A 16134-nucleotide genomic window follows, 5' to 3' on the forward strand; every position below is an offset into this window, starting at 1 on the left:
GTGGAAGTCGCTCGGTGCCAGGTCGGGACTGTACGGCAGATGAGGAAACAACTCCCACTTAAAAGATTCAAGAACTTTACGAGTGACATTTGCCATGTGGGGCCGGGCGTTGTCATGAATCAACAAGATCTTAGAGCTCAACATTCCTCTGCGCTTGTTTTGAATTGCTCTTCTGAGTTTTTGGAGAGTTTGGCAATACCTTTGAGAGTTTATTGTAGTGCCTCTTTCCAGGAAGTCCACCAAAATTACACCTTTTCTGTCCCAAAAAACAGTCGCCATCATCTTCCTTGCCGACATTGTTTGCATGCATTTCTTGGGTTTTTGGGGAGAACTTGTGTGCCCCCACTGCATTGATTGCAATTTCGTTTCACCCATGTTTCGTCACCAGTAACAATGCGATCGAGTAAAGAGTCACCATCCTTATGGTAAGCGTCCAAAAAGTTCAACGCTGCAGCCATTCGCTGATTTTTGTGGTCCTCTGTCAAGATTTTTGGAATCCATCTTGCACAAAACTTGTGGTAACCAAGCTTTTCGCTGATGATTTCGTGCAACAAACTTCGCGAAATTTGTGGAAAACTCAAAGAAAGTTCCGTTATTGTGAAATTTCGATTTTCACGGACTTTAGCATCGACTTTTTCGAGAAGTTCGGCGGTCACTATGCTGGGTCTCCCACTTCGATCTTCGTCGTGAACATTGGTTCGGCCATTTTGAAATCTTATGACCCACTGACGCACTCCACCTTCAGTGATAATGTTGTCCCCATACACTTCACGAAGCTGCCGATAGATTTCTATCGGTTTACAGTTTTTTGCAGTCAGAAACCTTATTACTGAGCGCACCTCGCAGCTCGCGGGATTTTCAATTAACGCAGACATTTCAAACCGTCACAGTATCTGAACAGAGCACAGCACGAACCTCTCACTAGCACGGCTAGATGCAGACTGAGCTGCGCAACGCTCTGACCCCAAGATGGCCGCGCTAGCACCGCCCCTAGCGGACACAGACGGAAACGTAATCTACTTCCTGGATGGCCCTCGTAAATTTCATATTTTTGGATTAATTTTTCATTCTTAAACTTTTATACCAACAAAATCCTTAATCAGAAAGAAAAGCTTTTATTTATCAAAGTACATTAAAACATAATGAAAATAAATTAATAATACATGCATTTGTATGGACAAACTTAGTACTACTGCCTATTTATTGACATAAAATAAAATTAAATATAAATATTAATAATACATACATATAATATAATAAATACATTACCTGAATCTTCGTAAAAAGTTCTACATATGCCTACAGTAAGCTAAAATAATTCAAATCTAATAAAAAAATTATGCTGAAAATCATTAGGAGTGGAGAATGAAATCTACACAACTAAAGTTTCATAAAGAGATAATAATACTGCTCCAGAGCTTTGTTATAAGAATGTGTTAACATTATTTTCTTCATAGCACTTCCTTTACTTCAGCACTAAGTGATTAACAGTTATCTAGAGCTGCATTTCAAAGAGATGATCTAAATTCTTTGTTTCCCTTGATCAAATATCCACTGACATTCAGTATTACAATTCAGCATTACATCAATATTAACACTGCAGTATAATAAAGCCTTGGTTATATTTTCTTGCCATACTCATTCTTAAGTTTTGAAATCAAAATCCACTGATCATCGATATATTTCTCGGTACTCTTCTGTCATTGAGAAAGGTTTCAGAAATGTATGGATGGATGGATGTTAATGTTTATGCATGCATGCATATATGTATGTATGTGTATACAAACACATATCCACACATACATACATGTAATTTCTGAACCTGGTCTCAATAACATAAGAGTACACAATTCTCATACAAAATTTTGAAACTTCATGAGAGAGATCTTCAAACTAGAATTCACAAAACTCCACTTATAATTCATCAGTGGTATTACGCGTAGTTTCCTTTTTAGCTTTATATTACACTGTAGTTTGATGGTCAAAAGAACAAATTACAATGACAAATAAGAAGCTAATTAAAAACTAAAAGTTTCTCTGATGCACAAGGAGATGCAATGAAACACTGAGAGTCTCCTGGTTGAGCTGTAAGAATTGGCAGCTATGCTATATACAAATCTAATGGAAAATTGTAACTGATATGCACAGAAAATTACAGAACATACTTTTTTTGGTACATTCAGCACAGCAATATTCTCCTTCATTGAAGTATATGTTATAACTCTTTTAGAAGACACAAGCTGAAAAATATTACATCAATATATTACAAAAACAGAAAAATAAAATACAACCATTTTAAAGCCTAATTACTATATAGGCATTATACTTATACTCAATTATGGGAAAACTTTTATTCAAAAAATTACAGAAAGAAAATTTGGTGCTTAGGCACTATTGCAACAATTTTAGCAGAAGTTACTAAATTTTAAAAAAGTGCCAATCACACAGCTTTGTCAAGCAACCTGTTCATAACACTCCTTCAGTCAAGAAATGGTTCTATTTTTATGTATGTTCTTTTTGTTGTATGCCAAGTTCTAATGGCTTTTCTACACAAATCTTGACATATTCTGCCTTAAACTCAACTTTAAAACATGCACTTGTGGAACGCGACACCAATGGAAAAACTACAGTCAAATATTTGAAAGAATACAGTATTTTGCTTCAAAATGTACAAATTTACTTTTGCTTCAAAAGCTATAAAGGTAACAATAATTATAAATGTTTCATAGATATTCATAGTGCAATACTGAAGTTGTATGGGATAGCAAATTTAAAGCTTTAATTTTTTTTAATGAAAATAAATGGCTTTGTACATGAGAACAGCATAAACAAATTTCAGAAAGATTTCACGAAAAATGCCTTTTGTTTTTAATTTTATAATTTTAATGAAAAATTAAAATTTTTATTTTAAATTGTTAAAATGTTTTTCTTTTAATAGGGTGATAATATTTGCTGACTTATGATAAATATCCATAGTTTGGAAATCATTTTTTGAAAAGGTTGTGATAATCACCAACTTTCATGCAATAAGCAATTTAATTTTTCACCTTAAAAATTCACAAAATCTCACCAGGCATACATAAGTACCCTAATTCTACAATAACAATGTCCAAAAAGTTGACTGAGAAAAGTTATACTATACAAACTGCTTAGAAAATTGATAAATTTTGCATCAAATAAAATTTGGAAATAATAAGGTAGTGATGTACAATGGAAATAAATGAAAGTACTATCAAACTTTATACTTTTTCTGTTCTAGCTATAAACAAATAAATTTTTAAACAATAAACTGAAAGTAATGGAATTCAACTTTTTTCAAGCAATTTGACTTTTCTAAGTCTACTGTCCATTGTAAATTTTTTAGTTTTCCTAGAGATATATTTCCTTGCCTAGAGATATATTTCCTTCCAAGATTGTAATTACCACCGAGGCAACTGAGGCAGTGTCCAGGAGTCCCAAGATTGGGTGCTCTCAAGTGAAGGGAAAAATATATAGATTTTTTTTATATTGGATATTTTATTGTAGAAAACAGGAAAGCTAAGCTTTGCTAGTGATATTTATAGCTTCACTCTTTAAGCCAAGAACTTAATTAGAAATATACTTTATTTCTTATTAGAATTTTTTAAATTAGAAATAAAGTTTATTTCTAATTTAATAAAAAATTATACCTAGAAATGCATCCATAACTTACTATGTCAACTCTGCTAAGAGATAACACAACACAACTATGCAGGCTGGCTTAGATAAAAGGCTTCAGGGAAGCTATATGTTTCCAGGATATACACCACAAAAAATGCAGTATCCTCAAAAGTGTTCTGCGAAATCTTCCAAATCAGTGTTCTAGATCAACATTATGTGTAAAAAGATGAATCACAGGCCATGGAGGTACAGTGTTCTGTTATGAGTGCTGCCTTCTAGTGACTGGTTTCTAACAATTATAGATAGCCTTCTACCTCTTTGTGTATGTTCTACAGTGACTATTTCAAGGATTGGTATGTTCTTGCATCCTAATGTTTGGACTTTCGTACTTGCAGATCAATTCAACTGTCTTGGAGGTCTCTCTCGGCAAATTTTCCATGTTCTTGGGCTCACCAGAACAAGCCAAGAGCCTCAAAGTGAGTGGACCAATTTTGTAACAATATGAATAAACATGAAATGTACAGCGAGTCAAAATGAAAATGGGACAGTTACATATCTTTCATTCTACTATGCCAACTGATGAAATTCAACTTGCATTTTTTATGTCTTAAAAGTGCAACTTACGATATACGATATATATTACATTTATATATAGGGTGATTCCCTACCAGACTGACAAATTGCAAGGCAAGGTATGCAAGGGGTAAAGAGATGACTCGGAATCACATAGGAATGCAGGGTCGTAAATCCCGCAGTTGCGAGCTATGATGCAAAAGAGCAGAGAAAAAGAACAGAAACAGCAACACATTAATGGAATAGGACACATTTCATTGAACGGTTTTATAACAGTAGGTATTTGCAATTACAACCAGAAGTCGTCTGATAGGCCTGAAAGCAGCACTGTATGAGATTCCTTATGCTCTGGAAGATTCCTGGCATGTTATGTATCCTCCTGGCAGCTACAGACATTCAAGTGGCAAGGTATGCATCTGAAGGAACAAGTGTCTCGCACACCAAACTTTTCATGTGACTCCAGAAGAAGAAATCCATGCATGACAGGTCCAGTAATCTGGCAGCCAATGAACTGGTCCACCAACACCTATCCAAAGGTTATGTTGAAGTGTCGGCAGACATCAATCATGTAATCTAGAGGAGCTCCACCATGCTGATACTACACGAAGCGGTGCAACGACGGAGGTGGTTAGGGTACACAACATGCAAAACTCAATATACAGAGCTTTCACCTCTGCTACAAATCAGCTTGAAATCTAGTCGAACTGAGCTTAGATGATGGATATGGGCCCTTTATTTCATGTTTGTGCCACCCATATGGTATAGTGATTAGGGGAGCCTACTGCAGAACCAGAGGTCCCAGGTTCGAATACCAGAGAAGAAATGGATGTTTGTAAATGTATGGTGCCTTAGCAGCATGGGGTTCTCTTGTCTGGATTGGCGGTAGGGAAGAGGGGTAAGAGACCCTTGGACCAACCCCTTGGTGCTCTTCATCAAAATTGGGGTGGAAATAGAAGTCCAACCTTCTTGAGGCTCTGGCAACTATTCTTCCATTAAAGTCATGGACAAGGCAACAACATTTCATATAGTGTCAGTTTTATGTCAGAGTTTATCAATAGTAGCAGCTGATGTGCTAGTCTCTTGGCAACCCCTGACCAGACAGACGTTCTCAATGGATGAGAGATCTAGAGATGTGCTGGCCAAGACAATAGATAAACACCCTCTGTACTGAGAAAGGTCTGGACAGCATGGGCAACATGTGGTTGTGCATTATCTTGTTGAAAGATGGCATCACACAGACCCCAAAGACAGGATACAGCCTTAACACATCAGAAATGTAGTAAGAGCTGTGTGAACAAGTGGTGAATGGGTATGTACCCAATGGCACTCTCATCATGTCAGGTGCTGGGTTTGTATGACAATTACAAATGTAAACTCACAATTTTCATTCTCCTTAGTACTTCCACATATGGAAACATCAGTCTCGATATTATATGTAGAATCGGGAGTCATCTGAAAAGACAACGTGGTGCCATTTCTTCCTCCAACGTCATTATTAGTCATATCAGTGTAGATGCACTTGTTTCTGCTGCAGGATCAAAGGAAGCCAAAATAATGATTATTGTGCTGACAATCTGTGGTGCTGCAGACATTTGCTGTCATGCATGCAAGCCCAGTTTCTGACTCAGGTACATGATATGGCTGTACAAACCCGGAAGACCAAGAGGAAAATATGTCTGCTCTCTCGAGCATTAAAGGCCTGCGGCTTCTGAAATCCTGCATGATATTCAATATGGTCCTTCTAAACCCATCAATTTCATATTAGTTAACCATGGAATCTCCGTCAGCACAAGCAGCAATGCTGCAGAAAGAAAAAAAAAAAAAAAGTCCTAATAGGCTACAATCTGCCACGATAAAATTCTAACATGTACTGGCAAGAGTTTCTCCTTCGTACATGAGGCATAACACAGCGTTTACACAAATAACCAACTTTCAAATGTGATTTCTAACTGAGAAATCTGCTTTACAGTCTTTCCATTTATACACACTGTACACTCATACCTGCTTTGTGCATATTCACTAGAATGCTGATCATTTGCACATCCTAGCATGTAGTACCTTTAATGGAAATTTGACATTTGTTGCATGCCACCTTCATGTAGTAATCTTAAACATCAGCTTGTATAAGAAAGAGCAAATTTTATTCAAGACATGCTCCTTTATTACTGTAGCAAATTTAAAATATAATGTGGATGTTAGTAGATATAATTTTATAATGTTAATATCTTACTCCTAATTCTTAAGATGAAAAGGGAGAACAAACTACAAAATAATACAGTAAGTTTTTAATCCGGACTCGTAGGGACTTCGGCAATTCCGGATTATCGGTTTTTCCGGATTATAGATCATCAATTTAAATTTGGTAAGACAGCATGCAGAAATTATAAAATTAAAAATATGAAACTGTAATTTATGAAATAAAGAGCAATTGTGATCTAAAGGATATCAAAATTTACAAAAAAAAAAAAAAAAAACCTTAATATTTATTTGTTTACTTTATTAAACATTTCTTTCAATGCGCACATACGTAAAGCATACATCACACATAGTCGAAATTAGAAAATTGCAACCAAAAAACTATTTTATGCGTATTCTTGATATTTATAATGACGAGGAAATTGATTTAAATCATATCAGAGTACATCGAGATGAAACACTACATTTAGTAAGGAATTATATGCCGAATAAAATAAAAACATTTGCCCTGAAGATGAGGATAGTGCTGACAGATCAACTTCCAGTTCATTGTGAACGGTGACGTTTCCCCCCCCCCTCAGAGCAGCATGAAATTGATAAACAGATTTCGGAATGGTTAGAGAAACAAAGAATATGCCTTTATCCATTTTTTGCAGCAATTCCACTTTTTGTTTGATGAACATGGAAACATGCTTTCGCTTTGTAGATCTTTTGGCAACTCCAGAATCGGAAATTTTGACATAATCGAAGGTTCAAGCTTACTTTTATAAAAATGCTCTAACAGTCTGCAAAAAATAATAAGGCAGATCCAATTTGAAGATTAAGGAACAACGCAATCTGCAACATTAACTGAAATAGATAATTAGATAATTTTAGCTTAGCTTATACCGTCCGTTATACATTAAACATGCGCTTGCGTAAAGGTATTATGCGCATGCAAAAACGCATTATGCGTAATTGTAGCTTTGAGGTCCGGATTAAAACTTTTAACTGCACTAAAAATTTGGAGGAAACAAATTGGTCAGTGGCAGATTCAATAAATGCGTATAATTTTTCTATAAATATTTCTTATTCAGTCTTTTTTCCTAGAATACTTTGCAAAAATATATAAGTAAATACTAGTATGATAAAAGATGATGTACAATATAACATCTTCTGGTTAGAGTAGATTGAAGGGTGCCCCTTGTATTATCGTGAAATTGTGTCATTTATCGTTGTTTCATTTATGTTAACCCGAGTAGTTGAATGTTACAGAAATCCTATTATGATGCGTGATTGCCATAAATTTTGAATGATGGGAAAAAGATTTGTAAGGGTTTGTGATTGTGTTGGTTAGGAAGTACACTGCTTGTTTTGTGTTTTAAACAGTAGTATGGCTGATGTTATAAGATTAATTTGAATTTCTGTGTGATTTGGAATGAAGGGGGAAACGTGCATAAATTGACTGGTGTGTAAATGAAGGTTTACTTAGTAGCCATTATTAAGTGTCCTGTTTATAGGAAGGAAATACGTATGGTTGAATGTCGAAGGATACTGGCACCACGCAGGATATTTTTGTCTCTTAATTTTTTTAACTTAATGTGGCGACGCAGATATATGGATTCTAGTTCAGATAATTTTAGGAAGTTTTAGGATACTGTTAAAGAATTTTGTATGCCACAGACTGATGGACTCAGAAATTTCTACATAGGGTAAGTGGATATTTGCTTGGTGTAGTGCTTAGATGCATAAGATGAATTTCTTTTTTATATTATATTGTTTGATTTAAAATGTAGTTTATTGCGATTATGTATTTTTTGTTTGGCTCTACTGTAAAATTGGGTGCTCCTTTTGACTTGGTGAAAATAGATTGATGTGTACATGGGCAGAGTCATGAGAGTGAGATTGCCAAGTTTGTGCAATTCTCTGATTTTTTTTAAGAGAAAATAGGTTGATGTGTACATGGATAAAGTCAAGGGAGTGCACAATTCCAAAATTCGAAGTTTGTGCTAGTTTTAAATTTTTTTAGAACTGAATAAAAAAAAAAAAGAGAGAACATCTTGACTAATCTAAAAAAGCATTATCTTTAATAACCAAAAAATAGAATGATCTATCGGAACAGAAAAATTTTATAGCAACTCACTTAAATATTTAAAAATAAAAATAATATCATTAATTTACAGATTTAATATATTTAAATAAGAAGCCATACTTACTCTAGAAAAGAGCAAAGTTTTTCCAGATTCAGAAAGACCAGTAATTAGAACACTTCTCCGATACACACGTTTTTTCCGAAAGGCAAAGAAAATTACTGAAAATTATACAGAATATATCAATAGTCAAACATTACAAACAGTGGAATTCAAAAATATTCACATTGGAAAATTACTACAAATTACAATTTTTTTTACACTTTTAACACTGATATTTTGTTTATTGCAACACAGATTTGAACAATTGTAAAGGATTTACAATAACAGAACTACTGTAAAAAAATTACTTCTTTGGATAAAACCCCTAGAATGAAAGGAAAAGTTTCTTTATGATTATATAAGAGCAAACAAAGACATTTTGGAAGGGGCGGAAAGAAATGGGTTGAATACTAGCAGTTTATGAAATTAACTAAAGATTACTTTCTTCAGAATTCCACAGGGACATAGGCAGGATCTTAGGCAAATTCTGAATTAGTTTTGTACTGATAAAATTAAGAGATTTATTACTATTTTTGAGAAAGAAAGATAAAATAATCAAAGTAAAAATAGGAGTTAAGGTGCTTTTGAAAATTAAAATTATCGGAACTACTCTCATATGCACCCTCAAGTTGCCAAATTTCTGACCAATCCAAGGTGCCATGTTACTATCTAAATTTTTTGTCTACATTTCAAACTTTAAGCCTAAAATGTCTCCAAAAACCGCGTTTTAAACACATAATTTAAGCTAAAAATCTGAAACAAAAAATTTAGATAACAAAAACGTAAAGTTTCTAACCAAAAATATTATGTACACAGCGATATGTTTTAACTTGAAAAAACATCTACAAATTGTACAATCTAGGCAGCGAAAGAATCTACGAACTATGCACACCTTGCTTTAATAAATTAATATAACAACAATAAATTTCAAAGAATACCATGTACACAGCGTTCTGTTTCAACTTTAAAAAACATCTACGAATTGCACAATCTAGGCATTACGCACTAATCATCAAAATAAAATAACTAAAACAAATTTTAAAAAAAAACAACAATAATGACAGAAATTCATATTAAAAAAACAATGAACATAACATTCTACAAATTAAGAACAAGAATAAAATAAAATGCCCTTACCATGAATGAATGCTTTTTTGAACAGCAGCAATACCAATTTCATGCCGCCACATAATGTTATCGTATTTATATGACAGCCAGACACACTATCCAGAAAATTCATACTATGGTTCAAAAATAAATGTTCAAAACCTTCTTTTTCTAAATCCTTGTAAGATTTCCAGCTATCCGTAAAAATAATTGTACAAGGCTAAATCCACTGCATCACTGTTTCCTTACTTCTCTCATGTACAGCTACTAAAAATAATGGTTGATCTTTAGATTATGGTAACTTGGTGATTTTTTGGCAAAAATTTTGCGACCAACTCTCCTACAGCAACCCTCGATTTTTTTTTTCCCCGCCGCCATTTTGTCTTCACAAAGTAAAGACATGTTTCTTTTCTTTTTATCTACTGAACACTTCTTCCAACAATCTACTAGCCGAATTACACTTATGTTAGAAATTTTATCTAACAAAACTGCTTAATCATGACAAATATTCACTGCAAAATTGGGAAAAAGTGCACAATGCCATACTCCTTACGCGTTTTTCAAAATAACACATACACATAAACCATGCACACGTCGACTTATTTTTACTTAAAAAAGCATCCCAGAATTACACAAAAATGGCATTGAGCACACTCTTCACTATATCCATGTACACTGCTTTTTTCTCATAAATTAGAAAAATTTCACGAAAATACATGACAATTTTCTGAATCTTTAAACCCGGTAAAAAGAACATACATTAAATTACCTGATCGCGAAAAAGTATATACCCTTTCCAAATATGAACATTTCCACATATAAAATAAATAAAATATCCAAAAACTTTTACCTCTAAATCATCTATTATATTATAAACGTCTCCAATGAATTCATATCGCAAGCATTACAAATAATTAGTGTCAAATATTTAAATTATTTCCATGCACGTTTACTTCAACTAAAACGTATACCAAATTCCTACAAACATAAAATTCACAAAATAACTATCATTTAATTAAAATATCACTAAACCATGTACACATCGACTTATTTTTACTTAAAAAAAAAATCCCAGAATTGCACAAAAATGGCATTGCGCACACTCTTCACCATATCCATGTACACTGTTTTTTTCTCATAAATTAGAAAAATTTCACGAAAATGCATGACAATTTTCTGAATCTTTAAACCCGTTAAAAAGAACATATATGAAATTACCTAATAACGAAAAAGTATATACCCTTTCCAAATATGAACATTTCCAGGTATAAAATAAATAAAATATCCAAAAACTTTTACCTCTAAATTATCTATTATATTATAAACGTCACCAACGAATTCATACCGCAAACATTACAAATACTTAGTGTCAAATATTTAAATTATTTCCATGCACGTTTACTTCAACTAAAACGTATACCAAATTCCTACAAACATAAAATTCACAAAATAACTATCATTTAATTAAAATATAATTAAATTCAAAAACACTACTTAAAATATAAATAAGCACATATATTAAATTAATAAAAATTAGCTTACAATCCTAATTACTTTAAACTAAATCATTGCTAATAACAATTTTCCCAATAATACCAAATTACTTTACTTCCACCTTACATTTAGAACAATGCATAAAAATAATATCCTCAAATAATTAAAAATACTAACTTACCTAATCTTCTTCAGAATCTTGCTTACATGGTGGATACACTTTTATTACGGATTCAATAAAATTATTGAATGATTTTTCTGCGAATTTTTCCTCTACACTTCCTCCACTAAATAAAAAGCAAAATTCTCTTTATCACTATGCCTCGGAATGGCGCTTTTTATAGCACTCCACGTGCCCTCTATTGTATTGGTATGTGCACCTGTTTCCGGATCTTTAAAATAATATTTGTGGTTCACAGCAAGATGTTTAAAACCTTCATCTTCCAAACATTCATAAGATTTCCAGCAATCTGAAATAATTATAGTACCCGGTAGAATATATTCTTTTATAAAACTTAACAAACAATCTTTACTTCTATCTCGCACAACCTTAAAAAAAACATTTATTACTACCCCTTTCAATCTCACCAAACACCCATTTTCCTTCCACTCTCCTACCTCTCTGATACTTCCGCTTCCCAAACTTACTCTCATCAATTTCCACAATAACATTCATACCACCAAGCATACCCATATCATTTTCGCAAAATTCCACGTACACTTCCCTACAAAAAGAATTCCAATCAGCTGCAGTCCTACTGCTAATTTCTAAATCCGAAATCCAATAGTCAACTGGCAATCTATTCACCCAATAATAAGAAATCAATAAAATCTCACCCATACTCAAACGACTTTCAGCAAACCACGTACCCTTCCTTACACTCCGTTTCACAAAATGTCCATTTTCACCAGATTTCTTGCACCGCCATTCAAACGTATCAGTAATATCCTTCCTTTCACACAATCTCATTTCATTCCCACATTTTGGACATTCATACTTATCCACAATTAAACCTACACTCATGCACCATTCAACCAATTCTTTTGAATTATCACACAAACGCATTAAAAATCTAGAATTCACTTTAGACAGTGCCATACAATCCCAAAATTATTCAACCCTACTTCACACAACACACAATGAAGCTTAATACAAAATAATATACAGCCACTATTTTTCCAAATTCCGCCTCCTTTTCCGATTAAAGAACCGTAATTCGTCCATTAATATCACATGACATACCCCATGATCTCTCATTTCCCTCACACAAAATAATGCGTAATCGGAACTGAGTACTGCTCACATTATTACCAAAGTCCCATTTAGGCCATTTCAAAACACGCACGAGCAAAAGAGTTTTCAATGTCAAAAGAGTTGTCATACAACATGCAATCGTGCCAAAAACCAGCACATAACACATATCACCACATTTAGTGATCTTAGGGCGCATATAAGAGTAGAGCCAAATTATCTTGTCTTCTTCAATTTTGCTAAAACAATAACTGAATTTTACTCACAATTTTATTCTAATCAACAGAATTTCCACAAAAACATTTCTGGTGACTTTCCTGAACGAATCATGATATTACTCTAGGTTTTTTCCCCCTTTTTTCATGCACCTATGAATTCATGCAATTACACATCCCTATAGTCTTTTTTAATGTTTGAACATGGACACGCACAACGTCTACTTTTTAGTCTTTTTTCCATGGGGGTAAACTACTTGGTACTCATCTGTTATCAAGACTGAATTCAGAAATAAATGAATGGATGTATGTGTTCATGTATATATATAGAGAGAGAGCTACATATGTATACACACATATGTCACACACTTATATACACAAGTATATACATTTCTGAATCTGGTCCCGATAACAGAATATAGTGAAGTCTTTAATTCGGATGTCCATAATCCGGACCTCAAAGCTACAAACTTTCTGCGCATGCGTAAACGCATCGCATGTGCATAATACGTTTATGCACGCGCGTTTAATGTATAACAGACAGTATAAGCTAAGCTAAAATTATCTATTTCAGTTAATGTTGCAGATTGCGTTGCTCCTTAATCTTCTAATTAGATCTGGCTTATTATTTTTTGCAGACTGTTAGAGCAATTTTATAAATGTAAGCTTGAACTTTCGATTATGTCAAAAAGAATTTCCGATTCTGGAGGATCTACGAAGCGAAAGCACGTTTCGATGTCCATCAAACAAAAAGTGGAATTGCTGCAAAAAATGGATAAAGGCATATCCTTTGTTTCGCTAATCGTTCCGAAATCTGTTTATCAATTTCACGCTGCTCTGCGGGGAACGGGGACGTCACGGCGAGCTATGAACTGGAAGTTGATCTGTCAGCACTATCCTTATCTTCAGGGCAGATGTTATAATTCCTTACTAAATGTAGTATTTCATCTCGATGTATTCTGTCTTTGATATGATTTAAACCAAATTCCTCGTCATTATTAAATATCACGAGTACACATCAAATAGTTTTCTGGTTGCAATTTTCTAACTTCGACTATGCATAATGTATGCTTTATGCATGTGTGCGTTGAAAGAAATGTTTAATAAAGTAAACAAATAAATATTAAGCTTTTTTTTTTTTTTTTTTTTTTTTTGTAAATTTTGATATTTTTTAGATCATAATTGCTCTTTATTTCATAAATTACGGTTTCATATTTTTAATTTTATAATTTCTGCATGCTGTCTTACCAGATTTAAACTGATGATCTATAATCCGGAAAAACCGATAATCCAGAATCGCCGAAGTCCCGACGAGTCTGGATTAAAGACTTTTGACTGTACCAACTATTTTTACTTTATGGGTGACTATAATAGCAATTATCAGCATACTACCATGATCATCTAAAATTCATCCAAATCATTATTTATAACAATCATTAAAAAGTGCCCCAGCATTTTTTAACAAAAGCTCCCACCCCTCCCCTTCAGGTATATTTACAATTGTATCACTGATGTACAAGAAATGTAACACCAGGTTATGCTCAAATTAATAAATAAGTGAACACTTTAATTGATTTTCAAGGAATGATTTTCAGAGAAGCATATAATAATGTACAGTTTATTGATATAAAATAAGTACTCTAAGTAGCTGAATGGAAATTGTATTTCAAATTTTACTTAAGCCAATATAAAAATTTCTGAGGAAAATCAGTCTCATGAGCATAAAATAAGTTATTTTTTGATATCAAATAGTTCAAAATAATCTGGAAAAAAGTGTTGAAGATTACCAAAATTTCTAATGTAAAAGTATCCGTTTGCTAATTAAAGATTAAAACTATTCGGGAACAGCTTTAGTATTGGTCCTTCTGGCGATTTTTTGATTTGGCGACAAACTTTGGTCGCCAATGTATACCGGCTTTCAAGATCGGAAAAAAATGGCGGATTGTCAACAAAATCCGATCTAGACTAAATACTAACTGTACATCTAAACATTATAAGAGAATAAAAGTATATCTTAACTTAATAAGAATATATCTAAACTTTATAATAATAACATTTAAAGACATTGAAATCAGTACCTAAGTGCTTGCCATGTAGTCAAATTTTTATATATAAATTGTACTCTTACTTTTATTATAGAGTTTTTATTACAAAAAATTCAGATTTCTGTTAGATAAAATGTTTAAGTAATGTAGAAATTTGGCATAAAATTTAAAATAAAAAGTTGACTGTTATGTCAACATACTATTAATAAAAATAATAATACTCAGTGAAGGTTATTCATACACAGCTACTATTAGGTTGTAAGATTTGCAAAATTTGAGAACTGTAAATTATAAGCAATATATTCCATAATCTAAGCAACATTATATTTTTTATAGTCAGTCAAATTATAAAAATGTTATAAAAGCAATAATTTTGGTCCTGATTTGAACCTATGAATTCATGCAATTACACATCCCTATAGTTCCAATATGAGGCAAAAAAAGTATTTTTAGACCATGGTAATTTTGATCTCCTTAGCAAAGGAAACACAAAGAGTTTACCTTATGCTACTTAAAATGTGTTTTTTTTTTTCCTTGGGGAATGGAGTTTATAATAATATGCAGAGTTGACATATGAAAAAATGTCAAGAATCGTGATGTAATATTAAAAGCATCAGTTTTAACTATAAAAAATTTGGCTTTTTAAAAAATATTTTAAATGTTGTGCTTTCCTAACACAAAAGTAACTTTAAGAAAAACACACAATTTATCCCTCCTGCCATCAAAGCTCTGATACCTACCAAATTCAATAAAGTTACGTGGACAGAAATGGCGGCATGTTTTTGAGCTCAGTATTTAGGGTTACCAAGGTTATCATAATTTTACGTTTATTGCTCCAAAATGTCGCCAAACAAATTTTTTGCCAAAAAGGACTAATACTAAAGCTGTGCCACTATTCGTATTTTTTTTTCCCTTGTTTTGAAAAGGCCCCAATTCATACCGATATTAATAGTTTTTTAATAAAGATACTTCTCTAATCCATTTACTATTCAAGTACTTACATTTATAATGCTCTAATTATGCACAATTTATAATAAAAGATGAACAAATAAATTTGTGTATAACAGTAAACTTAATACAATCAGAGCCCCATCACCTATTAAGCAGTTTACTAAAATATGGACTAAATTTAAAATTCTGCTTATCCAAGAGTACAAAACTAATCGTTACCAATTGTCACTAAAAGGGCTAAAATAGCCGATATGACAGCATAAAAATTAACATCATATTCTATTTGGCCGATATATTCTTTCAACGGCTCCATTTGGCTCAGAGCGCCTTCAAAATATAAACAGTACCGTAAGTACGTCTGCTTTATTGCTCACGTAAGAACGACATAAATGTAAACCGGTTGCTAAGTTTACTTCAATTCACTTCAAATGTCTTTTAAGTGGCTAGACCTGGCTCTCTCTCGGAAAAAAAAAAGAAAACTATAAATATTC

At 32.9% G+C, this 16134-nt stretch overlaps 1 protein-coding gene across 1 annotated transcript in view; it reads right to left on the bottom strand.

Annotated features, from left to right (window-relative positions):
* Positions 1-16049, bottom strand: part of SrpRbeta (signal recognition particle receptor beta) — a 41488-nt gene extending 25439 nt beyond the window's left edge. The window contains exons 1-3 of the mRNA XM_035359210.2: positions 15863-16049; positions 8604-8698; positions 2166-2240 (exon numbers count right to left, since the gene is read on the bottom strand). Coding sequence (XP_035215101.1) covers positions 2166-2240; positions 8604-8698; positions 15863-15956 — 264 coding nt within the window. The 5' untranslated portion in view covers positions 15957-16049. The remainder of the gene's footprint in view (positions 1-2165; positions 2241-8603; positions 8699-15862) is intronic.
* Between the last annotated feature and the right edge of the window lie 85 nt (positions 16050-16134).

The sequence above is a fragment of the Stegodyphus dumicola genome, chromosome 1 (assembly GCF_044657685.1).
Source record: "Stegodyphus dumicola isolate Sdum_Otavi_A_Nest chromosome 1, ASM4465768v1".
In the NCBI taxonomy this organism is placed as follows: domain Eukaryota; kingdom Metazoa; phylum Arthropoda; class Arachnida; order Araneae; family Eresidae; genus Stegodyphus; species Stegodyphus dumicola.